Raw genomic sequence first — 25302 nt, 5'->3', positions numbered from 1 at the left:
TAGTAGCCGATAACAACACATATAAAATGGTATATTCCGAATTATAATCCGAAAAGGATAAAGGATAAAACAGAAAAACTACTCAAGTCCGTCACTTCTTGGCCACCAGACACGGTTAAAAAACTCACTCAAACCCCACTATGCCCCCCCCCCCCAGAAATATATGGGGTCACGAAAATACACAAACAAAATGTGTCCATTCGACAAAATCGTGGAAGGAATAGACAGTCCCAATTACCACTTAGCCAAGAAATTAGCAGCAACACTCAAGGAGTTGGTGGGTCATTCCCCCTCCTACATAAAAAAAACACACTTTATAAACAAAATTAAGAACATAACACTCGACAAAGACAACTTATTAGTCAGTTTCGACGTCTCTGCCTGTTTCACTAATGTCCCCATCAATGACACAATTCTTCTACTACAGATCAAATTTCTGCCCAACATTACGGCCCTCTTTGCCCACGTACTACAGTCCAGTGACTTCATATGGCAAAGCAAATTTTACCTACAAAGAGAAGGTACAGCCATGGGCTCACCACTATTCCCCCCCCCCCACACACACACAATCGCTAACTTCTACATGGAAACCTTTGAGTAAAGGGCTCTTGATTCCGCCACGCTCAGACCAACAGCCTGGATTAGATACGTTGAAGACGTGTTCGCGATCTGGCCGCACAGGCGACAAACGCTAAGCACATTCCTTAGCCACCTGAACAAACAACATGAATACATACAATTTACCATCGAAATCGAAAATCAAAACTCGCTCCTGTTCCTAGACAGACTAGTCACACGTCTTCCTTCAGGCAGTCTATCCTTCACGGTCTACCGAAAACCGACACACACTGGCCAATACATACATGCTAATTCATACCACCACCCATCATAAAAATATGGATTCATTAACACCCTTAAAAACAGAGCTACAACAATTTGCTCTAACCAGCAAGCCCTGAAACAAGAACTAAAAATCATGAGCGACACATTCATAAATAATGGCTATAACAAAAATACTATTAATAAAATACTCCATAAAACAACAACAAAAATGAATCTAGATTACAGTAAAACCATAGCTATTCCATACATTAAAGGGTTATCAGAAAAAATCAACAGAATCCTACAACATTATAACCTCAATGCCACCTTTAAACCACCCACTAACCTTAAAACCATATTCAACTCCTCTAAGGATCCTCTCCTCCCATTAGCACATCGTGGAGTCTATTGCATCCGTTGCACCTGTAACTTACCGTACATTGGTGAAACAGGACGGACAATCCCTATACGCAAGAAAGAACACATTAGACACATTAAATATAACCATTATGGTGAATCAGGCCTCTCAGAACATGCGCTCAACACCTTACACCGAATCAACTGGAAAAGCACTCACTCTTTACACCACACAAAAACCTGGTATGAAAGGAAATTTAAGGAAGCCTGTGAAATCCTGATAAACCACCCAAATATCAACAACAAAGATGGCATGAAAATTCCAAGGATCTGGATGGCACACATTCAGCCTACCTGATATACAAGATCCAGCATAAGTCAGGACTCTAGCCAATCTTCAGCTAGTATTAGAAACCATTCCATACCAACTGGCTGGAATGTACAAGTATAATCATGATGTTAATATATGTATATACAGATACTTTTTGTTGCGCCCAATGTATTTCTACAACCAACAGATAACACTAATAATAAAACTCTAGCGTTGTTGTATAATTTTTTTTTTTTTCCACCAGAGGTCAGGCCAACAATTGCTGCAGCGGTTGGTCAGTATCTTTAACAAACCAGTTTGATTGTAATGTAGCTTATTTTCTGTGTATAGTTATATGCTCCAGAAGATGACCTTGACATAAAGGTCGAAACATCGAATGTAGATTTTAGTTATATTAAACTAGCTAAAGTTTTTATTCAAACACGGTAGTTGTCTCCATAATTTTCAAAAATGCATTCGGATCACCGTGTAAGCTTAAAAGAAAGGATATAATAAATTTAGTTTAATCCTTTATCCAAGCGTAAGCAAACAAAGTTTGAGCGTGAAGTATCTTCAGGACTGAGGCAACTCGTGGTAAAGGTGGACCAAGCTCAAATCACTCCTTGTCTTCAGTATCTCCCATAATGCAAAGCACATCTCCTTGTAGACATGTATAATGCTATGCATTAAGGGAACGGCCACTACCCAGACCAGTTTCGCCCTTTATTGAGGTCTTGTCAGTGGGAGCCAGACCCAGAGGTAGATGGTGATACCAAGGTGGAAGCAATGGAGAAGTCATCTTTACCTATACGAGTTGCCAAAAGATGTCTCTCCTTTTGAATAAGGTGAGACACCGTTTGGCAACTCATACGTGAAAATATGACTTCTGCATTAACCTTGGTATCACCACCTCTGGGTCTGGCATTCTCACATTCGGTGAGTGTGGTTGGTCATCCACTGCAGGTAGATAATATTGACCATGGTCCTGAATGTTTTTGTGCAGACTCATTGCAGTTGATGGAACTTTGATTTCAATGTTTCGATGTTTGGCTAAGGTTTTTTTTTTTTTTTTTTGCATATTATGCTTCATAGGCACCCTACAGTCATGCTCAGTGAGTGTGTTGGGTTGTCCATTGCAGTTAGCACTTACAATTGACTCCCTGTGCTTCTATCTCAATATGGTTTCACTGTTTGCTGACCTGGGATGGCCCAACTTGTTAACAGTTTGCCAAACAGATAAGCCTGCATCAAGGAATTCTATCACAGAATTCTTTCAAACTCTGTCAGTTTCCTTCTCACAGCTATTTTACACAGACACAGTTGAACTGACTTGGGAGCATCGTATTCTTTCAATTTATACCAGTTGGCACAATGCATCTTGCCCATGGGTAGTGCTCACTGTCTTTTTCTGAAGTAGTTATATGTTATGTGGCTGTGATTGGCTTTTTTTTTTTTTTTTTTGGGGGGGGGGGGGGGGTTGAATATTTTATTCAGTTATTATATGCCTTTCGCATATTTTACGTGTATTTGACAGAAATTTTGAAAAGATTATGTAAAAAATCCTTTCTTGAGACCAGAAAGGGAAAAGGGCCACTGATAGTAAATGAGCAGGAGGTAATGAGGAACTGAGTAAACTTCATGTAAAAAAGGCTGTAGAACTTGATAGTATATCACCATGCCTTGAGGGAATGTTCCAATGAATGGGCAGGTATATCTGGACATTTCTTTCACTAACTGAGCAATTTCTATTTTATTTATTTCTCCATATTATTGACCGTTTAATTCAAGAATATTGTTCCATTTCTTGTCTCCAAGAGGCTACTGGATATAATGCACTTTCGTCTAAATGTGCAAAAGTAACACAACTGTTCAATTGGTTGTGTGATTTTTGCAAGGAAGATGACTATAGAATTAGCTGTTCTCTCTCATTCATACATGCTGCATGATGGCGTACAGCTACTGATAACATGCTGACTTGATTCTATAAGGGTGTGCATGTCTTATATTTGGTACAAATTACAAATAAAAAAATAAAAATAAAAAATCTTTAAGTTGGGAAAAAAAAATTTAATTAAAACAAAAGCGTGGTATAGGGTTCGATACTAAAGAAAAAGGACAAGTCCTTCATACTGTTAAAACTATAATGAATGTAGTTCTGCAACTTGAAACTATCACATAAGAAATTAAAGCGCTGTTGCTATTAAAAATATTTTATGAAGATTAGTGATACATGATAAGCGAATTCCTTTATTTATTATGAGAAATTAAAAAAAAAAAAAAATTCTAATGGAGAATTAGTAAGAATTATTACCAAACTTACTTTATATTACAATCACATGGGTCTTACATTAATATTACTGGAAAAAAAATAATGCATTTTAATTCTACCTTAAACTCTCTTTTCCAAAGTATCTAATTTAAAATAGTATTTTAAATTAGATAACCATAAAATATATAACTATATTTATCTAATAAATTAGATAACTATGAAATTTAATAGTTTGAAAATTTAATCGTGATTAATTTTCAAAATGTCATTTTGAAATTTACTCGCGATTATCATTCACTGACAAAAAAAAAATAATAAATAAAATATTTCTAAAAAAGAAATTTATAAAAAAAATTAAGAGCAACAAACAGGCCTGATTGGCTGAGTAGTTATCATGCACGCTCAAATCTATGACCCATAGGGTCATAAATGTGAATCCTACTGTGGACATAGATGTTTGTAAATGAGCTTATATAGTTCTTTGAGTTTATAAGGTTTCTTTCTTTTTTTTAAGGGAGAGGAAGGAAAGAAAATCATGGATTTCCTGGCAAATCCATAATTATGAACTAACTTATAAAATGGTAAAGGAATAGTCAATTTTCTTATGAAAAATACATAGCTTTTCTGAAAAAAAAAAAAAAAAATGTTATATGTGTAAAGAATCAGAATACAATTCTTGATTCTTTTTAATGTTTATCCTATTTTAGCATTATTTAAAGCAGTCATCTGATGAATTTAAGACCTAAATAAATTAAATAACATTATTATAGCATTAAATCAAATAAACATTATTATTAAAATTACTATACACTATTCTACTGATAAAGCAACTAGGTGTTGGTACTCCTTACAGAATGCCTGAGTGTTAATGCAGGCATAGATTCAGAAATAAACTGTTAGCTTTGCATACAAATGCTAGAAGTAACAGAAAGGAGGTAATAAAACTGTTGTATTGATTGAGTTCGTTCACCCAAAAACTGCTGGAATAAGTGAGATGGGAATGGATGATGACATCCTGCCAAAAAATGAGACACAAAGGAATATTTTTCATGAAGAGAGAAACAGTAAAAAAGGAGGTGGAGATCTGTTGAGGACAAAGGATTTATGCCCATGCAGGGGGGTATAGTGGCAGTGGTTTGGGGACAGTATGGTGTGAGATAGAGGTGAACAGAATGAAATAAATAGCCAGATGTTGCTATAAGACCTGGCAATGTGAAGGGTAGTGACCATAAAATGTAAAGGGAAATTAGACAAACAAATAAGAAACATATGATCACTAGGGACGATTTTAATTATGACAATATAGATTGGAACAAGGGGATAGGAACCAAAATAAACGAGTTTCTCCAGTTTTTCAGGGACAACTACTTGAGGTAGTATGTAACAGAGGGCATTGAGGATCTTGGATTTGATCATCTCATGAGAGGATGTCATTATAAATGAGGTGTTAAATCTCCCTCTGGTTGGTGAGAGTGACCATTATGTGATTACCTACGTGGCTTTTAGCCATGTGAGGACAAAATATGTTTTAACCACACAACTGGTGATTATGAGAAGTTCAGGAGACAGCTTGCAACTGTAGCATGGAATAAGGAGTTGGGTGAGATCAATAGTGCTCGAGTGCTATTCAAGAACTATACAGTAGAAGCAATGTTCAGATGTATTCCAAGGGTCAAAAGGTTAAATAAGTTATCTGTAAAATGGATGAATGAAAAGAGTAAGCATGTGATATACAGGAAGAAGGCATTATGGAAGCACCATAAGATGAGTGGTAATAATCAGTTCCATGAGGAGTACAAAGAACAGACAGGGCAGTTGGCTCAGTTGGTTAGGGTGACAAAACTGTATTATGGGAAGCAGTTTTCTAATGGAAAAAAAAACTAGAGAGTTCTTTCTATAAGTAACCAGTAACAAAAAAAAAAAAAAAAAAAAAAAAAAAAAAAAAAAAAAAAAAAAAAAATTATAGTAAGATGACAGTAACTGAAGAAAATAGTATACAGTCAACTACTGTATAGGCTATAGTTGTGATATTAAATGAGAAATTCATAAAGGTATTTCATCCTTGTGAATGTAACAGCCTATAGAGTTTTGTATTAGAATAGTGAACAGGAGGAAGAGACAATGACTATGAGTGCACAGGAAGAAGTACATTTGGAACTCAGTAAACCTGATGTTAAGACGGCTTTGGGATCTAGTGGTATATCACCATATGTTTTGAGGTAATGTGCCAGTGCAAGCGAGTTGACATCTGTTTGATATACATCTTTAATATAAGCCTTACAATTGGTTGAATTTAAAAGTTATCGAATGAAGGCAAGATTGTTCTGCTTCATAAGGGAGGTAACAGAATATAAGCGTTAAATTATAGGTCACTGTGTGTGTGTGTGTGTGCGTGTGTGTGTGTGTGTATGTGTGTGTGTGTGTTGTGGGTAAAGTGTTGGAGAGGTTAGTGAGTACCAGGATCGAGAATTGGGTTTGACAACAAGTAATTTCTTTGATGCACGGCGAGATTTGTAAAAGGAAGGTTATGTTTTAGTAATCTATTTACTTATTATAATAAAGTGCCAGATGCACTGGATGAGGGAGATAGATCGCAGGTTTTTAGGAAGGAGAGTGATTAGAATCCATTGCATGGAAGTGTGCTACCTGTCACTTTGAGTGTATTTAAGGCATGGTAAAATGAAATGTGTATGACAAGAAATTCACATGATGAAACAGATTCCACAGTGGTCTGGTGATAATAACGTTAACTTAGGAATTCTTCATTATCAAGATTAAAGAGACTTGTTAAATTATAATCACGACTATATAGAATCTTTCAGCTTCACAAAGTCTAACAATTTGAATGACTGAATTTGAATTTATTTTATATGTATATAAGAGACTGATGAGGTTAGGGACTTGGGGGTGTTGATGGATAGGGAGATGAAGTTCAGAGGGCACATTGCTAAGGTGTCCAAGATTGCACATAGGATTACTTGGCTATTGAAGAACACACTAACATCCAGAGATAAAAAGATTATTATTCCCCTTTATAGGGCATTGATACTTCAACATTTGGATTACTGTGCTCAAGTTTGGTCACGTGGATTCCTTGGAGATGAGGAGGTCGTGGAGAGGGTTCAGAGGAGACTGAGTAAGTTGGTAAATGATGTTAAAAAAAAATGCTCCCTACATTGATAGATTGAGAGCTTGTGGATTACAGAGATTGGTTGATAGGAGGAGAAGAGGGGATATGATAGAAACATTTAAATTACTATATGGTTTTTATAAGATTGATGCAGGGGAAATATTTCAGCCGTGTGATAGTGATGGAAGAACAAGAGATCATCCCTGGAAATTAAGGAAAAGTGTGGTTAACAAGAGTGTGAAAACGAGGTTTTCTGCCTGGAGGTTGGTGAATGAGTGGAAGGCATTGCCTGACTCAGTTGCGAGTTCTTCGTCTCTAAATGAATTCAAGAATACACCCTGTGTCCAAAAAGAAACCAAACTTTTCAAAAATAGAAGAAAATAGTGGCGCCACCTGTTGTATCTTTTTTGTTATCAAATGGAAGTCGACACCTTCATTAGTGTTGTTTCAACCGTTTATGACATTTGTTTCATTAGAAGCCAAGTTCTTGTGCCAAGAGTGACAGTGTGTTTTGACGAACGGACGGAAAATGAGTTTCAAACAGAGAGCTGTGATTGACTTTTGTGTTAAACTTCGTAAAAAGCATATGGTGACGAATGCTTATCCCATACTCAAGCTTACGAGTGGTTTAAGTGATTTTAAAGTGGTCGTGAGATGCTTGAGGACGAAGAAAAGCCCGGCCGTCAAAAAACTGGACAGAGCGAAGTTAACATTCAAAAAGTGCGTGATTTCATCAAAGAAAACCCAAAATCGTCTGTGAGATTGATTGAAGATGAATTGGGGATTCCAAAATCAACTGTGCACAACATTTTGACCGAGAATTTGTGCCTTCGTAAATCAACTTCGCAATTTGTTCCCCACAAGTTGACCGACGACCAAAAACTGTATTGTACTGAACACTGCAAGGACCTCACTAAAAACCGCTTGTAGGGATTTCAAACTTCCTTGAAACGATCGTTACTGGTGACAAAATGTGGTGTTTTGAGTATGAGACCAAAACAAAGTGCCAGAGTGCTGAGTGGAGACCATCAGAAGAGAGCATCCGAAAAAAGGTGATTGGAGAAGTCAAAAGTAAAGACATGCTGATTTGTTTCTACAATTCCAAGGGCATTATCCACAAAGAATTCGTTCCACCTGGCCAAACGGTCAATGGTGAGTTTTATCTCAAAGTTTTGAAGAGAGATTGATAGCGAGAATTCGTTGCGTATAGCATAAATATCGTGATGTAGGCAGGTGGTCACGTTTGCACAATAATGCACCATCTCATTGTTTGAACATTGTGAGATAGTTTTTGAGCAAAAACCAAGTTTGTGTGTTGGATCACTCACCATACTCACCTGATTTTGCACCCTGTGATTCTCTCTTTCCCCAACTTCATTTGCCGATGAAAGGAAACCGATACAACACCATTGAAAACATTCAAGAGGCAGTAACCACGACCCTCAACAGTATTCCAAAAACCGATATAAAAAAAAATAATTTAACGAATTAAATGACCATGCCAAAAGCTGTATTGAAGCTGAGGGAGAGTATATTGATTGAAATAAATGATTTAAATAATTATAATTGGTCTGTGTTTTATTTTCTATTAAAAGTTCAGTTTCTCTTTGGACAGATGGTGTAATAATAATAATAATAATGCATTCACAAAAACTGACTTCTCATTATGCATGGTACTCTTTATATATGATTTTAATTTTTGAAATCAAACTGTCTTTGTTAATAAACAACAACTTTAAGTTGACTGAGTGGTCAGAGTCAAGAAGATATTGGCATTTTCCTCTAACTGCCTTTTTTTTTTTTTTTTTTTTTTTTTTTTTTTAAAAAACAGAGCTCTGCATATACCCTGAACAATGGCAGCTATGTATTTCTGGAATTATTAGAAGGGAAAAAATTGAAAGTCACACTTAGTCAATATATCTTCAGTAATTTCCTAACTAACACAGTACACAGTGCAGGAAATAATTCTAAGCAATAAACTGCAGACACTATAGCAATATTCATACCGATGGTAATAATTTTGAAAAATATAGATCACACAAACCTAAATATGTTTTAACTGCTACTAGTGTTGTAATAAATTTAGTTTAATCCTTTATCCAAGTGTGAGCAAACAAAGTTTGCGTCTGCAAGTATCTTCAGGACTGGGGTAAGGTGGTACAACACCGGGCAACTCGTTGCAAAGGTGGAGCAAGGCAACATCACTCCTATCTCAACCAATCACCAATCAACCAATCATAATAAAGGATTAAACTAAATTTATTATAGTCTAACCAAGTGAAAAATAAACTTTCAAAATCTACTACTAGTGTTGGTGGAGAAGAAAGGGAATCTTTAGCAAGAGGCTTTCAACTATTTCTACAAAACTTCTATTACAAATAGAAGAAATTCTTACAGAATTAGTCACTAAAAGGAACAAAACAAGAAATGAAGAAGCATGTTCTTAGCAATATTTAAAAGATAACAGACACAATATTGTACTGGAAAACTTGATGTGAAATGATAATGTGTTATAGTAATTATCAGCAAGTTCTAATTTTAATTACCTGGTCATCTAAATCATTTAGTATAATCCACTTTAATAGATCTGCTTGAAATTCTGGTGCTAATGTAGGTAAGCACAATGTAGCATCATTTAGATGATGATCTTTCATCCAAATATGAAATGTACGATATAGCCTGAAAACAGAAGTGCCATAATGCAAACATAATATAAGTAAAACACGGCATAAAATATATATACATACATAAACAGAACAAAACTGATTATCACTTAGTGGTTTTCTGAGGATTATTATATTCCAGAAAACCTTATAGCAAACATAATATGCAAATGAGTAGCAGTATAGACAAGAGGAGGAAGTGACAGGCAGTCAGACATCAAAATGCAGCATCGGGTGTTATCTGCTTCTCTAGTGCTGCCGTTTTCTCCTTTACCTCATCCGCTGACTGAAAATGGGTGCCTTTCAATGCGGACTTGCAGGAGAAGATCATCACATGTGATGATGTGTGGATTTTCCAGTATGATCCAGAAACAAAGAGACAATCGATGCACTGGAAAACTCCTCTGTCACCAAGAATGAGCAAGTCAAAACTGAAGGCATTGCAGTTCATTTTTTTTTTTTTATATCAATGCCGTGGTAATGGTTAAATGGGTACTGAAGGGTCAGACAGTTAACATTATTACCTTGAAGTTATGGCCAAGCTGAGCGAACGAGTGAGGTGAAAGAGACCCGATCTATGGATGAACAACACTTGGATTCTCCACCAGTACAACACTCCAGCCCACAATGCGCTGAATGTAAACAGTAAGAAGGCTGATAAGAAGATCACGATGTTGGACCATCCACCTTACTCGCCAGACTTAACTCCGTGCAACTTTCACCTTTTCCAAAGTTGAAATCCGCATTGAAGGGTACACATTTTCAGTCAGTGGATGTGGTAAAGGAGAAAATGGCAATGCCATTGAAGCAGATCCGATGACTTGCAGCACTGCTTCCAACAATGGAAAATTAGTATGCAATGGTGTATAGACAGAGGAGGGGGAGTATGTCGAAGGGGATAACAATTAAGTTGTAAAATTGTAATAATAAACCACATTTTTGCAATGTCTCGTTATTTAACCCAGCGTTAGTAAGGTGGGGTGTCACAGATCCCAAAGATATAGAAAGAAATAACTGTGACACTGCCACCTTACTAACTCCAGGTTAATAGCTGCACCTTGTACATAATTATGTGAGAAAAGGAAGTATAAAGGAGGTGAAGGAACAAAGAAACAGATTCAGAAAGCATTACATAGAAACTCATTATATAACTGAAACCATTCAGTGTAGTTTCAGTTAGTATTTAATATTTTTGTAACAGCATTAACTGGACTATTTCAAGTAATGCTATATATATTGGGCAGAGATGCTGAATATAAAGCCTTTCTCTGTCAATGACACTTCCTGTGGTGTTGCCAGTTTCAACAAAAGAGGTTCATGCAACAAACATTCTTGCTGCAAAAGGATATCTTCCTTGTTGGAGGAAATGTTAACTAGACCACTAGGTGATAGATGGCTTTTATCTCTTAGTGAAACACCACCACCCTGCTTGTTGGGGCTGGAAGTGGGGAACGTCATGTTTGGCCTAGACAGCAGTGGTTCTGGCCTCCATCTCTCACCTCTCTTCTTCACTCACGGTGAGTGATACCTTTCAAGTCATGCCTACCATATTTAAAGACTCAGCCTGTCCGTCATTTCGAGGGTAAAGCAGTTAAATCAGTGTAAAGTAGGCCTGCTCCCAGAGAGAGTATGCTGGACTGAACCAGTCAGTAATGAATAAGGAGGCTTCTTGGTCAAATGTTGCTTAATCTGGCTGCCACATACTCTGCCAGGCTGTGCCTGTTGAGGGAGTCAGAGTTGTGTATGTGGAAGGAACTGTCAAGGCCACAGAATGTCAAAGAGATTGATCTCTGTATGGGCATCATAATCACTAGTCTATCTTCCTGAGTGCAAGTTCCTCTTTACTTTCATCTAATAATAAACCAAAAATGAAACACACATACAATAACAGCAACACTGTGAACAAAATAAACTTCCTTATAGTCCTAAACTCGTGCCAGCCGACTTTTACCTGTTTAAAGAAAAAGTCAATACGTAGTTTGCGTCACAGGCGGCAATCTTCTACGACGAAGGTATACAATTCATGGTGCCCCGTGACAAGTAGGCCTGAACAATGGCAGAAATTATGTAGAAAATTAGTGAAAGATGTCTACTTTAATTTCTAATAAAGTTTTTTTGTAAATATATTTTTGTTTCTCTGACAGCCCAGCGGAACTTACTTTCTCGACGTCCCTCGTATGTGTGTGTATACATACACACAACACACACACGGGAAATAAAAAATAAAAAATATATATATACAGGGTGTTCGGGATAAATTTGACATATTTATAATTAATTATATTTTTCCGTAAGTTACATGTATTAACACACACTTCTCTTCATTTAAAAGTTTGGACCCTTCTTCATTCATATACAAGATGTCAGAAAGGATGGATAGCTGGAACCCACCTGAATCATGGAAGAGAATAACTTGTATCATGATGATTCGTGCCCGCCATCAAAATAAGGATATTACGACTGCTGCCCAATGCTCCCTGAATACAGTAAAAACAATCAGGCATGAACTAGAGACTTGCAATGGTGACTACGAGGATGTAGCAAGAAGAAAGATCCCTAGCAGACGATCTGATTGCGTTCGTACAGCAGAATTCCTCGCAAATCTGCAGGAACAGGTGTTGAAGAACCCTGGCATTGGAATTCGGGCTTTGTTCGTGGAGTTGCTAACTGTAGTCAAGCCCTGGATAACAAGGGTAGCCAATGGTAGGCCGTATGTATGGCAGCAGGATTCGGCCCCTTGCCACACCTCTGGGAAAAGTCAAAAATGGTTGTCTGAAAATTTCTACGACTTCACCAGTCCAAATGTTTGGCCTCCAAACTCCCCAGACCTTAACCCCATGGATTATTTTGTATGGGGCGCAGTTGAAAAAGACACCAATCGCACTTCCAGTAATACAAAAGCCCAGTTAATGGATAAAATTAAAACAGTTTTTGCGGCCCTTCCCAGGGAGACTGTAGCATCAGCTTGTTCGAGGTTACGAAGCAGAATTGAAGCTGTGATCGATGCTAATGGTGGTTATTTTGAGTAAATCTTGTTGATAGTATTGTAATTAACTCTGCCTGTAATGTTTTTTTGTCAATTCATTAAATTTAATAGATACAAAGAAGATTTTCTTTTTCCTTACGAAACTGTCAAATTTATCCCGAACACCCTGTATATATATATTTTAACCAAGATCCAACCAGTATCATCTGTCATAAACTGCTGGAAACAGAGGAATATGCATTATACAGCTGCCCAGTTACTGTGTGCAATACTCCACCTATCAGCAACAGGAAAGTTAGGGGAAAAAATGGATTTGAAAACCAGCAATACAACACACAAATGCTTTACAGTACAGTATTATGGTTATGTTTTTTATTTTATTGTTCAGTCCAATGATTTTTGTATTTACAAACAAGCATTCTAGGAGATACCAAATTTTCAACTAGGTAGCAGACCACCTACATAATGCAATATTCACTAGGAGCAGATAAAATTCTATATTTATATTAGAGAGGTTTTTTAAATGATTCCATTCTCTTAGTTCACTGTGGTCTTATGTTCAACTGCATGGATGATTGGAGAGCAGTTCTAGGCAGAGAAAGCCAATCACCTGGATACTAGTCATCTCTGAATTTTATTTTCAATTGGTCTTTTGGATGTTCACGAAATGGTGAAAAAGAAAGAGGATAGCCTTTGGCTACAAGATATTATAAAAGAATGAAGGTCTCTCTCTCTCTCATAATATCGATCGCATTTTCTTTCTCCTAATACTATTAAGCTCTCTTGCATACCCTCTACTAACTACTCTAGGCCTATGATGAATACCCTTTTACTTTTTCACCTCAATTTCTTTCTTTTCCATCCCATAGTAGAACATTAGTAGAGCTGAAGTGAAGGAAGCCATAAAGAGGATAAAATGGAAAATCAGGGGGCCCTGACAGGATTCTAGTGGAGGCAGACTGGGGGGGAAGAAGGACTGCTGTGGGACCTGTTAATAAAAATTTATCAACAGGAAAATATATCCGAGGAATGGAGGGAAAGTACTCTTGTCCTATCAACAAGAGTAAAGGGGGATGCACAAGACTAAGAATTACAGAGGAATAAAGTTGATGTCCCACACAGTGAAAATCCTAGAGAGGGTTCTTGATGGAAAAATGAGGAAGGAGGTGAGGATTGCAAAAGAGCAATTTGGCTTCATGCCTGGTCGATCGATGACAGATGCTATCTTTGGGGTACGACAGATAATGGAAAAGTTTCGAGAGAAGCAACAGGAGCTACATCTGGTATTTATTGATCTGGAGAGAGTGTATGATGGAGTGCCAAGGCAAGAAGTCTGGAGGTGTCTAAGGGAGAAGAAGGTACCGGAGAAACATATCACGTTGGTGCAGAAGATGTACAGAAATGTGAAGACAAGAGATCAAACCTGCCTAGGAGAGACAGAAAGTTTTCCAGTGACAGTTGGCTTGCATCAAGGGTCAGCATTAAGTGTTCCTGTTTAATATTGTGATGGAGGTGGTGACGGAGGAAGTGAGAGAAGATGCACCTTGGACTATGTTGTATGTAGATGACATCGTGCTGTGTGCAGAATCAACAGAAGAAGTGGCAGCTAAACTGGACAGTTGGACGAACGTACTGGAAAAGAGAGGTACGAGACTGAGCAGAAGTAAGACCGAGTATATGTGTTTCAAAATGGATGGCAGCCAGGAGACAGATCTGGAGCTGGAAGGAAATGTCATCAGGAAGGTCAGTGACTTTAGATACTTAGGTTCAACAATGAAAGAGGACGGTGAGGCTGAGAAGGAAGTGGGATGCAGGATGGAGGAACTGTAGAGAGATGGCTGGAGTGCTATGTGATAAGAGGGTGCCGATCAAACTAAAAGGCAAAATCTACATAGTGAGACCAGCTATGCTTTGGAAACTGTGGCCCTGAAGAAAAATAACATCAGCAGGATGGAGGTAGCGGAGATGAGAATGCTTAGGTGGATGTGCGTGTGACCAGAAAGGATCATCTGAGAAATGAGTATACGGTGAAAGTTACGAACTTGGGAGCAAAGAAACAGGAGGCAAGGTTGAGATGGTTTGGTTATGTGATGAGGAGGGAGGAAGAGTATGTGGGAAGAAAGGTCATGCAGATGGATGTGCAGGGAAAGAGGAAGCGCAGAGGGCCAAAGAAGAGATGGAGGGAGATGGTGGAGGAGATCTTGAGGATGAAGAATTTGGATATGGCTACAGCCCAAGACAGAAAGTTGTGGAGGAGACTCACCACAAACAGTGACCCTACTTCAGTAGGAAAAGCTGCAGAAGAAGAAGAGAAGAATGCATGGTACTCTTTATAGTACAACGACATAATGAAAAAGTATACTTACTTTGCATTATGTGATACCGAGTCAAATGATGTGAAGTCATCAGTCTGTGTATACAAATATAATTTCTTGTCAAGTTCAATTTAATTTGAAATCAAGTAAAAAATATTTCTACAACTACCTCTGATCCAAATTATTTTAATAATAAGTAGCTACAGTTTTCTACTATTTGTAAATGAAAAATATATGATTTCTGCATTAATTCCATCTTGGTATCTCTTCTGGGTCTGGCCCTTCCCATTATGCACAACACTAAATAAGTAAAAAGGTGATATACCTTTTAACATACAAGTGATAAGACCTGAATAAAGGTTGAAACCAATCAACCTTTATTCAGACTCTTCTCATAACGAAGATTGTGGAGATACTTCACACAAACTATTTTCTTGTACCTGGAAAAAAGTTTAAATAAAATATAATTTCTTGGAAAGTTTACTTTAAAGAGCAGTTCAGTAATGACTGACCAGATACATTTATCAGCAGTGCGACAAAGTTGACATTTCTTTTCCATCTGATGTCTATTTCATGTACTGAGCATTAAAAAAAAAAAAAGAAAGAAAGAAAAAAGCATGTACTGCTAGGCTCAACAGCTTTGCTGGTGTCATCTACCTAGTGAAACCAAAAGTACTGCTACTTTGAATTAATCTTATATCAGAATAATTTTAAGACAAACATAACTTTACAACATAATATTTGTACATATCTTTTATTCCAATATTAAGTAACTAAACCAACAACAAATGTCTTCTATACACCAAATTATATAATGATATTTAATAACTTTACAGCAGCCACATGAGGACGTCTGCAGGAAAGAGAGTATAGATGTAATGGCAGAACTGATGAATTTGAAAACTCAGGACAAGCTCGCAGTGCATATCATGGAATGAGAGATTGGATAGAGAGTAAATCAATGCTGCTTGGATCCTACTCAAGAAGTATCTGAAAGTGGCAATGTTTAAATGTAGTCAAAGGGCAGGAGATTAAAAAAGGGTAGGTGTGAAATGTGAATGAATGGCGAGATTAAGCATGCAATCTTCAAGAACACATTACTGAAGAAGCACAAGATAACATTAGCAATTAACTAATGAGGAAAAAAAAATTAAAGGGAGTTCTTTTAACATGTGGTCAATAGAAGAAATTAATTATGTAAGAATGATATTGGTTGATGATAATAGCAGAACAATACCCAATAGGGGGGGGGGGGGGAATACAATCTAGATATTAAATGACCATTCATAAACTTTGCTCATCCTCGTGAATCTGACATCGTACAGAGCTTAAATGCCATGAGAAGGGTAGAGTAGGTACCAATGGTGAAAGATCAAAAGGTAAAGTTTATGCCAATAGGGCTGCAGGTTTTTTTTAATGATATATTACTATGTGAGTTGAGTGAATGTTTCAGGGAGGTAACAACAGGCATGATGTACATTTTTAACATGAGTGTTATACTTGGCCAAGTTCCCAAAGAGTAGAAAGACGGCTAAATTATTCTTCTGCTTCATAAGTGAATTAAGGCACTGAATTAATTATAAACCATCTTCAAGTCTCGAGTTTTGGTTCAAATGTTTGGGTTGAAAACAGCAAACATTAACTTTAATGAACTGCATGGGTATGCCAAAGGAAGATTGTGTTTTAGTAACATACTTATAACAAGTTGCTAAATGCATTGGACAAATGAGATACACACACAGTTTATATATATATATATATATATATATATATATATATATATACATACACATTTCCACATGACAGGCTGGTAACTAAACTGGAAGAGATGGGATCGGATAGCATATTAGTGCATTATATATTTGGAACTTCCATCTGATAGGTGTCAGCAAGTTGCACATGGGGTGCAATATCCCAGAAGAGGAAAGTTATTAGTTGCATTCCCTAAGGGTCTATATTTAAGCTGTGGCCTTTTAACTTGTATGTTAATGATACCACGAAAGGTGTGAATGGTGATCTATTTAAGTCCTCTTTTGCAAGAGGATTTAAATAGACTGAGTGAATAAGCCAGTGAGTGTCCCTTCCACCTAGAGGGAGCTAGGATGAAGGATGTTACTGAGACATATAAGTCAATCAAAATATACTTTTGCAAGGAACAGTATGAGTTACTAAAGGAAGGTCTTTGTGTTAGCAATCTTCTAACATCTTATGATAGTGTTACAGCTGAGTTGGATAAAGGGAATGGATACATTATGATACTGTTGGACTTTGATAAGGTATTTAATAAGATACCATTAAATAATTGAATAATCTAGAGAATAATGGATTGGAATATAAACAATTGGCTTGGATAAGTGAGTGGCTGAAGGACAGGCATCAGAAACTGGAATATAGGAGGTGCAAACCTGCAGATATCCTGTGTGGGACCGAGGAATAAGAATAGCCCCATTGTAGCCCATGCATGTCGTACGAGGCGACTAAAATGGGTACCCAGTGCCTGAGGATGAGATGGGTCACCCTGTCTCCGGGGGTCATAAATATAGAAGCATGGGCGTCCAGGTTGGGGAGGGGGGGATTGGATGTGGGGCAGACGACCCCACCCTGGAAAAAACAACTTGTTACAAAATCTAAAGAAATAACTGCTGGATGGACAAAATAGCAACAAAATGGCAAATGTCTTAAGGATTTGAAAACTGGATCATGGAACATACGTTCTCTTTACCGATCTGAAGCTTTAAAAATGCTGCTGGAGCAATTGGATAAATACAGGATACTTGTTTCAACTATACAAGAAATGAGATGGACAGGAGAGGGGGATTATGGAAAAGAAAAATCATATTATTTTTTATAGCTGCCAAAAGAAAAATCACATGTTTGGAACAGGTTTCATTGCAAAGAAGAGTATAAAATGTCTTATCATGGACTTCAAAACAAACTCACCTTGATTGTGTAAGTTACGAATTAAAGGACAGTTTTTTTAATTAAAGTTTTATCTGTATTTAAAAAATACAGATATGTACATACTCCAACTGAAGAAAAGAGTAATGCTGAAAAAGAGTTGTTTTATGATGAATTAGATAAGATCTATGGGAAATGTCCAAGAGGACTGACACAGGCCAACCATTGGGAAACATAGTTTACATAATTAGACTAATGATAATGGAACTTGATTAATCAACTTTGCTTCTTCAAGAAATATGGTTATTGGTAATACAATGTTTAATCATAAAGATATTCATAAAACGATCTGGAAATCTCCTGATGGAGGCACCTTTAACCAAATTGATCAGCTTTTAATAGATGCAAGATACCTATCCAATTTGATCGATGTTAGAACTTACAGAGGAGCAAATATTGAGTTTGATCACTATTGATTATATCAAAGATTGAAGCAGAATCTCTAATGAAGGAAGATATATGGGTTCCCATGCTTAATCTCAAGTTTAATAAGGAAAGACTGAAGGAATTAGAAGTTAAAGTGAAATATGGTGAGAGAATCAGTGAAAAACCTGTGAGAGTGTTAAATGAAGCTTGGGATGTTCTTAGGGATGTCATAGTGACAACAGCAGACATAGTATTAGGAAAAGTCAGTAGAGTTAAATATAACTATTGGTTTGTTGCAGAATGTGAACATATGAATGTATTAAAAAATGAGGCATATAAACAAATGCACAGAAGGAATCACACTCATAAAGCTATGGAGAAATATCGCTTGGCTAGAAAAGAAGAAAAAAAGTGCTTAAGAATAGAAAGAAGAAATGCTATGAGGATGAACTTAAGGAATGGAATGGAACATCTCAAAAGTATGAATGAAAGCAGATCTTTCTATCAAAACTTAAATAGTAGTTGGAAAGATTTCCAGCCTAGAGCAACATTATGTAGGGATAAGGAGGGTATAATTTTGAGTGGGAATGAAATGATAGTAGGAGATGAGCAGAGCATTTCAAATGAACTATTGAATTCAAATATATCTGGTCAATTAGATGATGTGGAAGAGAGCCAAGTTCAAGATGTTGAACCAGTACCAACAGATGCAGAAGTGGAGGTAGCTATTAAAAAACTTAAGAACAATAACGTCCCAGCAATAGATAGGATACAAGCAGAATTAATTAAAAGTGCAGGTACAGAATACTTCAAGCAGCTGCATCAACTTATCAACAAAATCTGGATTAATGAAACAATTCCAGATGAATGGAATTGTTTCATTTATATGCCCCATCCATAAGAAAGCTGATGTAATATTATTTTCAAATTATAGAGGAATTAATTTACTCTGTACAACTTATAAATTTTCTCTAACATTCTATTTAAGAGACTTAATCCATATGTAGAGAATGTTATTGATTATCAGTGTGGATTCCATCAAGGAAGATTTACAAATGATCAGATTTTTAATATACGCCAATTACTTGAAAAATGTAATTGGTGTATATTAAAAATATACTTCAAAAAATATACGCTAATTACTTTGAATTTGGAATTGAAACACACCACCTAGTCATAGATTTCAGAACTGCATACGATAGCATAGATAGATCTAACTTATTTATTGCACTGGAGGAACTACAGATTCCACGAAAACTTATTGCTTCAGTTAAAGCTACAATGAGAAATACTTGTTGTCAGATCAAAATTCAGAACATGTTGTCTGATCCAATATATATAAAAAATGGTGTTCGACAAGGGGATGGCTTAACTTGCTTACTGTTTAACACACTTAAAAAAGTTTTCAGAGATGCTGGCATAAAATGGGAACTATTTTCTACAAGTCAGTAGAAATTATGGTATAAGCAGACGATATTGATATTATAGGAACGACACGAAAAGCAATGGAAGAAGCTTTCATCAGTTTAAAAAAGGCAGCAAAGAAGATGAATTTGCAGATCAATCAAGAAAAAACAAAGTATATGCCAGTAACTAGAAAGATTTGAAATAATAATCCTTTTCAAATCAAAATTGGTTCCTATAAATTTGAAATTGTACATAGTTTTATATAATCGGGATCAGAAGTTAATTGTAAAAATGATATCAGTACTGAGATTCAAAGACATATTCTTTCTGCAAATAGATGCTTTTCTGGAGTTACAAAACTCCTAAAGTTAAATCTGAACTAATTTATACCTCTGAAAACTGGGTATTATCCATGGCAGATGAAAGATTGCTAGGTCTGTTTGAAAGAAGAGTTCTCAGATATATTTTTGGAGCAATACAAGAGGAATGGTGTGTGGAGGAAAAGATATAATCATGAACTATACAGGTTATTTAATGAGCCAGACATTATTAAGTACATAAAAATAAATAGATTAAGTTGGGCTGGACACATTATACACATGGATAGTAATAGAATAGTTAAGATGTTTAATGCTAAATAGGAAGGAAAAAGAAAAATTGGAAGACCTAAATTAAGATGGGAAGATGGAGTGATGCAAAATATTAAGGTTTTAGGAGTCAAAAATTGGAGGAGTTTGGCATTGAATAAGGAAGGCCAGGGCCATACTCTCCATGCAAAAAAATCGTCCACACACACGCAAACACCCCATTACTAACCACACTCTTGCACAACTTCCACGGATGGCCACTAGTTCTCTATTTGTCATGTACTGAAAAATTTCGCTTACATCAATTTTATAAAACCCTTTTAATACCTTAAAGGTTTCTAACATGCCCCCCCCCCTTTTTCTGCCTATTACTAACCTTTGTAACCCACAAACCTTCAACCTATCCGCATAGCATGTATTCCACAGACCGTCTCTGAATCTTTTCAACCACCTGCTGGTTCCCAAGAAATCCAGTTGACTAAATCTGTGCGCAGTAGTCAAGATATGACCGAATCATAGATTTATAAAGAGGGATAATAACTTCTTTTTCTTCTTCTTTTTAGTGTTTTTTTTCAACATCCAAGAGTCCGCGCGGTTAGCCTAGTGGCTTTGCATTTCGCAACCATATGCCTGGGTGCATAGCCTGGGGAAGGAGTGTCTTAGGTTCAATTCCCGTCGACGACGTGGGGAACTTATGGATCTTCCTCAGTCATAGCCAAGTTAGCCAGTCTTGGGCGTAAACAGCAGGGTTTTATCCGCCAGTTTATCTGGGGTTTTTCATCCTGCAAGCAAACCAGTCTTCTGAACACACGGATTACAGCCAAGAATACGGCCCAGCCTTAGGCCTGACTTGTCAGCCTATGCCGGTACCAGAGCCCGGATAAAATTTGAGGGGGACTCAGATGGTGCTGTACACTCCCACAAAAAAAAAAAAAAAAAAAAAAAAAAAAAAAAAAAAAAAAAAAAAAAGGGGGGGGGGGGGGGGGGTACTGTACCATCACATGGAAAGGAAGGAACATCCAAGTAATTCATTGAGCTATTTTATCTTGCAACATGTCCTATGAACTTTAACTCTTTGTCCACCATTATCCCCAAGTGCATAGCCTCATCAATTTCCTGCAAACCAATACGATGCACCATATGCAACCTTTCCAACCGAAAGTGCAAAACCTTACATTTTGCAACATTAAATTGACAACCTTTATCCTATGTCCACAATGCCAATTCATTTAAATCATCATCCTGCGATATCAGTAGTTAATAAATGTGATGTAGACATCCTGCAGGATATCTACATCACATTTATTAACTATTGATCTCCCCAGCTTTGCATCATCATCAGCAAACAACTGAATATCTCCTCTTAAATCTTTCCTTATATAATTGATATACAAATTAAAGAGTAGTGACCCTAGTACAGAACCTGCGGTACTCCACTAGTCACCATCATTCTCGTAAACTCCACTCAAACATATACTACTCTCTAACATAACATCCATTCCCATTTCTCCAGTTTTTGAAATAGTTTTCCATGTGGTATTCTATCAAATGTCTTGGCAAAGTCGAGCAGTATCGTGGTACAGCAATTACTTTTATCCAAATCTGCTGTCACTTTAATTATAAAATGTAAATAAGTTACTAAGACAGGACCAATCCATTACAAAGCTGTGCTGCCCACTCTAGAGTATTGCATCCCTATCCACCCACTGTTGTATTTTACTTTCACCAACTTTCCCAATACTTTAGCAACCATCCTGATATATTAATTGATCTGTAGTTTGTCTTGGATCCACCTTTATACAATGGTACTAACTTAACCTCTTTCCACTCCCATGGATATATGATGAATATGGGACAATCAAGGGGGGGGGGGAATAGAAAGCTCTACACCACTTTTGGAGTTTATTCCAGTATTCACTCAGAGGAAATTAAAGTTAGCAAAAAGAAGAAAAGACTAATCTAATCTAGAAGTGGAAAAAACTGTATGGTATACGGGAACAAATGGTAAATTGTTTAGAGTGTGCAGTGATAACTTAGGTTATTTAATAGACTGAAATTCAGTTTCGAAATTATGGATTTTGCAACTGTGTGTTATAACTAACGCTTTTTATCATCCAGAGGTTTCAATCTTCATATCAAGATCATCATCTGGAGCATACATAAATAAACACGACAAGCCTCTAATTAGGTTAGATTTGTTACATTGGGTTAGATTTAATTTAAGATAACATGAATAAACATTTTTTATTTTATAGATAGCTTTCTTTCAGTAACAATGATGTCCTATTATTAGTATTACAATTGTTATTTTTCATTTAGGATCCTGGATTTACAACAGTCCTCTTTATATTTGTTCTTAGAGAGGAAGGTTCCGTGGATCTATGAACAACTATAAACAGAACTGTAGTAAATCCAGGATCCTAAATCAAAAATAACAATTGTAATACTAAAAATAGGACATCATTGTTACTCAAAGAAAACTATCTATAAGAAAAAATGTTTATTCATGTTATCTTAAATTAAATCTAGCTTTATGTAATTTCTAAATATATATATTTTTTTTTCACTGGAGATCATGCCAGTAGAATAACACGTGATTAAATCATTGTTTCTCTAGCTTACGGTTGTAATGTAACTCAGCTTGTCTTGTTTATTTATGTATGCTCCAGATGATGATCTTGATATGAAGATCGAAACGTCGGGGTAATAAAAAAGAGTTAGTTATAACATGGTTGTAAAATCCATAATTTCGAAAATGAATGCTGATTCCCGTGTAACACTAAAAGAAAGGATATAAACTGAAAGAAATGTATTCCTTGGTGGATAAGACCTTAGTTCACTTTGATGTAATCAGGATACTTGTCTACACAAAAAAAAAAAAAAAAAAGATGTTGAAAAATTGAATAAAGAGGGTGTGGGGTACATCACAAAGAAGAACCTTAAAACACTTTGCACTTACTTCATCATCTTTTCATGAAACTCAGCATCTGCTTTTATATGTTCTTCATCTAAATCATTTTTTGATTTTTCTTTCAGAGCCTGAGTACAACCTGAAAACATTGAAAAAAGTAACACTAAAAACCAACACAATAAAATACATGTAAATCAGTAATTAGTTATAATTTCCAGTTTTCTTTTATATAAAACTACATAAATACATATCATTATATTTTCAGAAATTTCACTATTCTTGTTCTCTTTGTAGAATCAAGTAGAAGAGTACTTGAAGGATGTTATGAAAAGTTTTTTTTTTTTTTTTTTTTTTTTTAAATTATACTGTGCAGATTTTTATAATATTGATTCTGTGTGTTTGTCAGACTGGATATAGTATGTATTGTGATTCTAAAAGTGTTCATTATCATGGAACTGTTTTGATTAACATGGAACTGCTAGTTAATATTACAAAAATAGCAACAGTAAAAAAAGGTATGGCAGCAATGGGAAAGGTTTCGACTCACAGACCGAGTTTTTCTCTGCACTTTTTGCAGTGGATATGATGCAAAAATTATTATATGCATGTGCCCAAACATGCATATAATAATGCATGTTTGGAGTGTTATGTATGGAGTGTTAGATTAAATGAGAAGAAGGAACATATTATACTGTGTAAGAAGTGCAATGAAAGGTAATGGGATTCCAAAAATGAGAATAGTATTATCAGGAAGTGGATCGTTCCACTTCCTGATAATACAATTTTTGGGACAATAATAACAGAAGTGGCATGGTAGAACTTACACAAGAGTTAATGAAAATGAATAGTCAAGTTGAATATATGGAGGAGAAAATTGAATTTTTTAAGAATAGATTAACTTATGTAATTGAGTAGAGTATTAGGAAGAAGGAGGTGTCTAGGGAAAGATGATAGGGTGGCTTTAAATGGCAATTCAATCATTAAAGGTATGGTAAATAATAAGGTCAAAAAGATTTTTCCGAGTGATCCAATGAAATGAATATCAGATGACTGGATAGAAGGAAGAAAGGGATGTCAGAATTAGTGGTAGTGGTGGACACAAATGATTTGGATAGTGAAAAAAAGAATGCAGAAAGAGATTTGAAAAAGTTGTTGGAGAAGGTGAAGAATAACAGTGTTATTGGGAAAGTGGTTAGTCTGTTGCCCAGATATAATAGTAGCAAACTGAGAAAGAGAGCAATTATACTGTATAGTTGAATTGTGTCAGGCAAAGCAATGTTCAATTTGCGAACACATAGAATGAATTTGAAGGGAACTTAGAATAGATCAACTCTGATGGAACATTTGAATGTGCCTGGTGCTGGACATTTGGAGTGATTGTTGTTTACTAAGAGTGCACAGGGTTCATTTAAAATTAAGGGTCAGAGACGTTGAGAAAACTGGTTGTAGAAGAACAGGAAGCACATAGATCAAAGGTAAGAAAGTGATGCGGTTCAAAAAAAAAAAAAAGTGAGGATGACAGGGATATGAATGAAATAAGAGTTAGGATTGGGAAAACAGGGATGGTCAGAACAGAGGGATAGGTGTACTAAAGCAAGAAGAGTATGGAATGAGAGTGGTGGTGGCTGCAAAGAATGGGGAACTGTTATGTTTGTATACTAATGGAAAGAATATCAGAAATAAATGGGCTGAGTTTGTAGCACTGACTCAGGAAGAATGTCCAAAGATAATTGGCGTAAGTAATAACTTGGTTGTCTCAGGATAATATTGTGAGGATCAGAAATGGTAGGATATAGAATTTTCCTTCCAAAAGGATAGGAAGATGAAGAAAGGAGAAAAAGCATGCTTAACGATAGCAGAGGATTTGTGTCCTTCAAGAATGGAAGTGGAAAACAATGGTATGTTTGATGATTTTAAGATAGTTGGTGCGAAAATTAGATCAATAGAATAGTATACCTAATAGAATGTTGTTATGGGGGGGGGGGGATGTGAAGAGCACTTATTGTAAAATGTTATGGTAAATTAAACATAAGATGATCCTAATGGGAGATTTTAATTATAGGAATGTGGCTTGGAAAGAAGAGAGAGTGCATGATAATAAGAAGAGTGGCTTTGTTGAGTTTCTGCAGTCTTAACTATTTCAAGCAGCATGTGATGGAAGCAACATGAGGTTTTCATGTGTTGAATTTGGTGATATCAATACAGGATGTGGTAGTGAATG

At 36.2% G+C, this 25302-nt stretch overlaps 1 protein-coding gene across 3 annotated transcripts in view; it reads right to left on the bottom strand.

The window, feature by feature from the left end:
- Positions 1-25302, bottom strand: part of Epg5 (ectopic P-granules autophagy protein 5) — a 923436-nt gene that overhangs the window by 428688 nt on the left and 469446 nt on the right. For all 3 annotated transcript variants that reach the window (XM_090395201.1, XM_090395199.1, XM_090395200.1), the window contains exons 24-25: positions 23130-23220; positions 9435-9567 (exon numbers count right to left, since the gene is read on the bottom strand). In XM_090395201.1, the coding sequence (XP_090251327.1) occupies positions 9435-9567; positions 23130-23220 (224 nt within the window). The remainder of the gene's footprint in view (positions 1-9434; positions 9568-23129; positions 23221-25302) is intronic.

The sequence above is a fragment of the Typopeltis vanoorti genome, chromosome 7, assembly GCF_054136105.1.
Source record: "Typopeltis vanoorti isolate ZY-2024b chromosome 7, IOZ_Tvanoo_1.0, whole genome shotgun sequence".
NCBI classification, from domain to species: Eukaryota; Metazoa; Arthropoda; class Arachnida; order Uropygi; family Thelyphonidae; genus Typopeltis; species Typopeltis vanoorti.
This window is presented reverse-complemented; position numbering and strand designations above follow the sequence as displayed.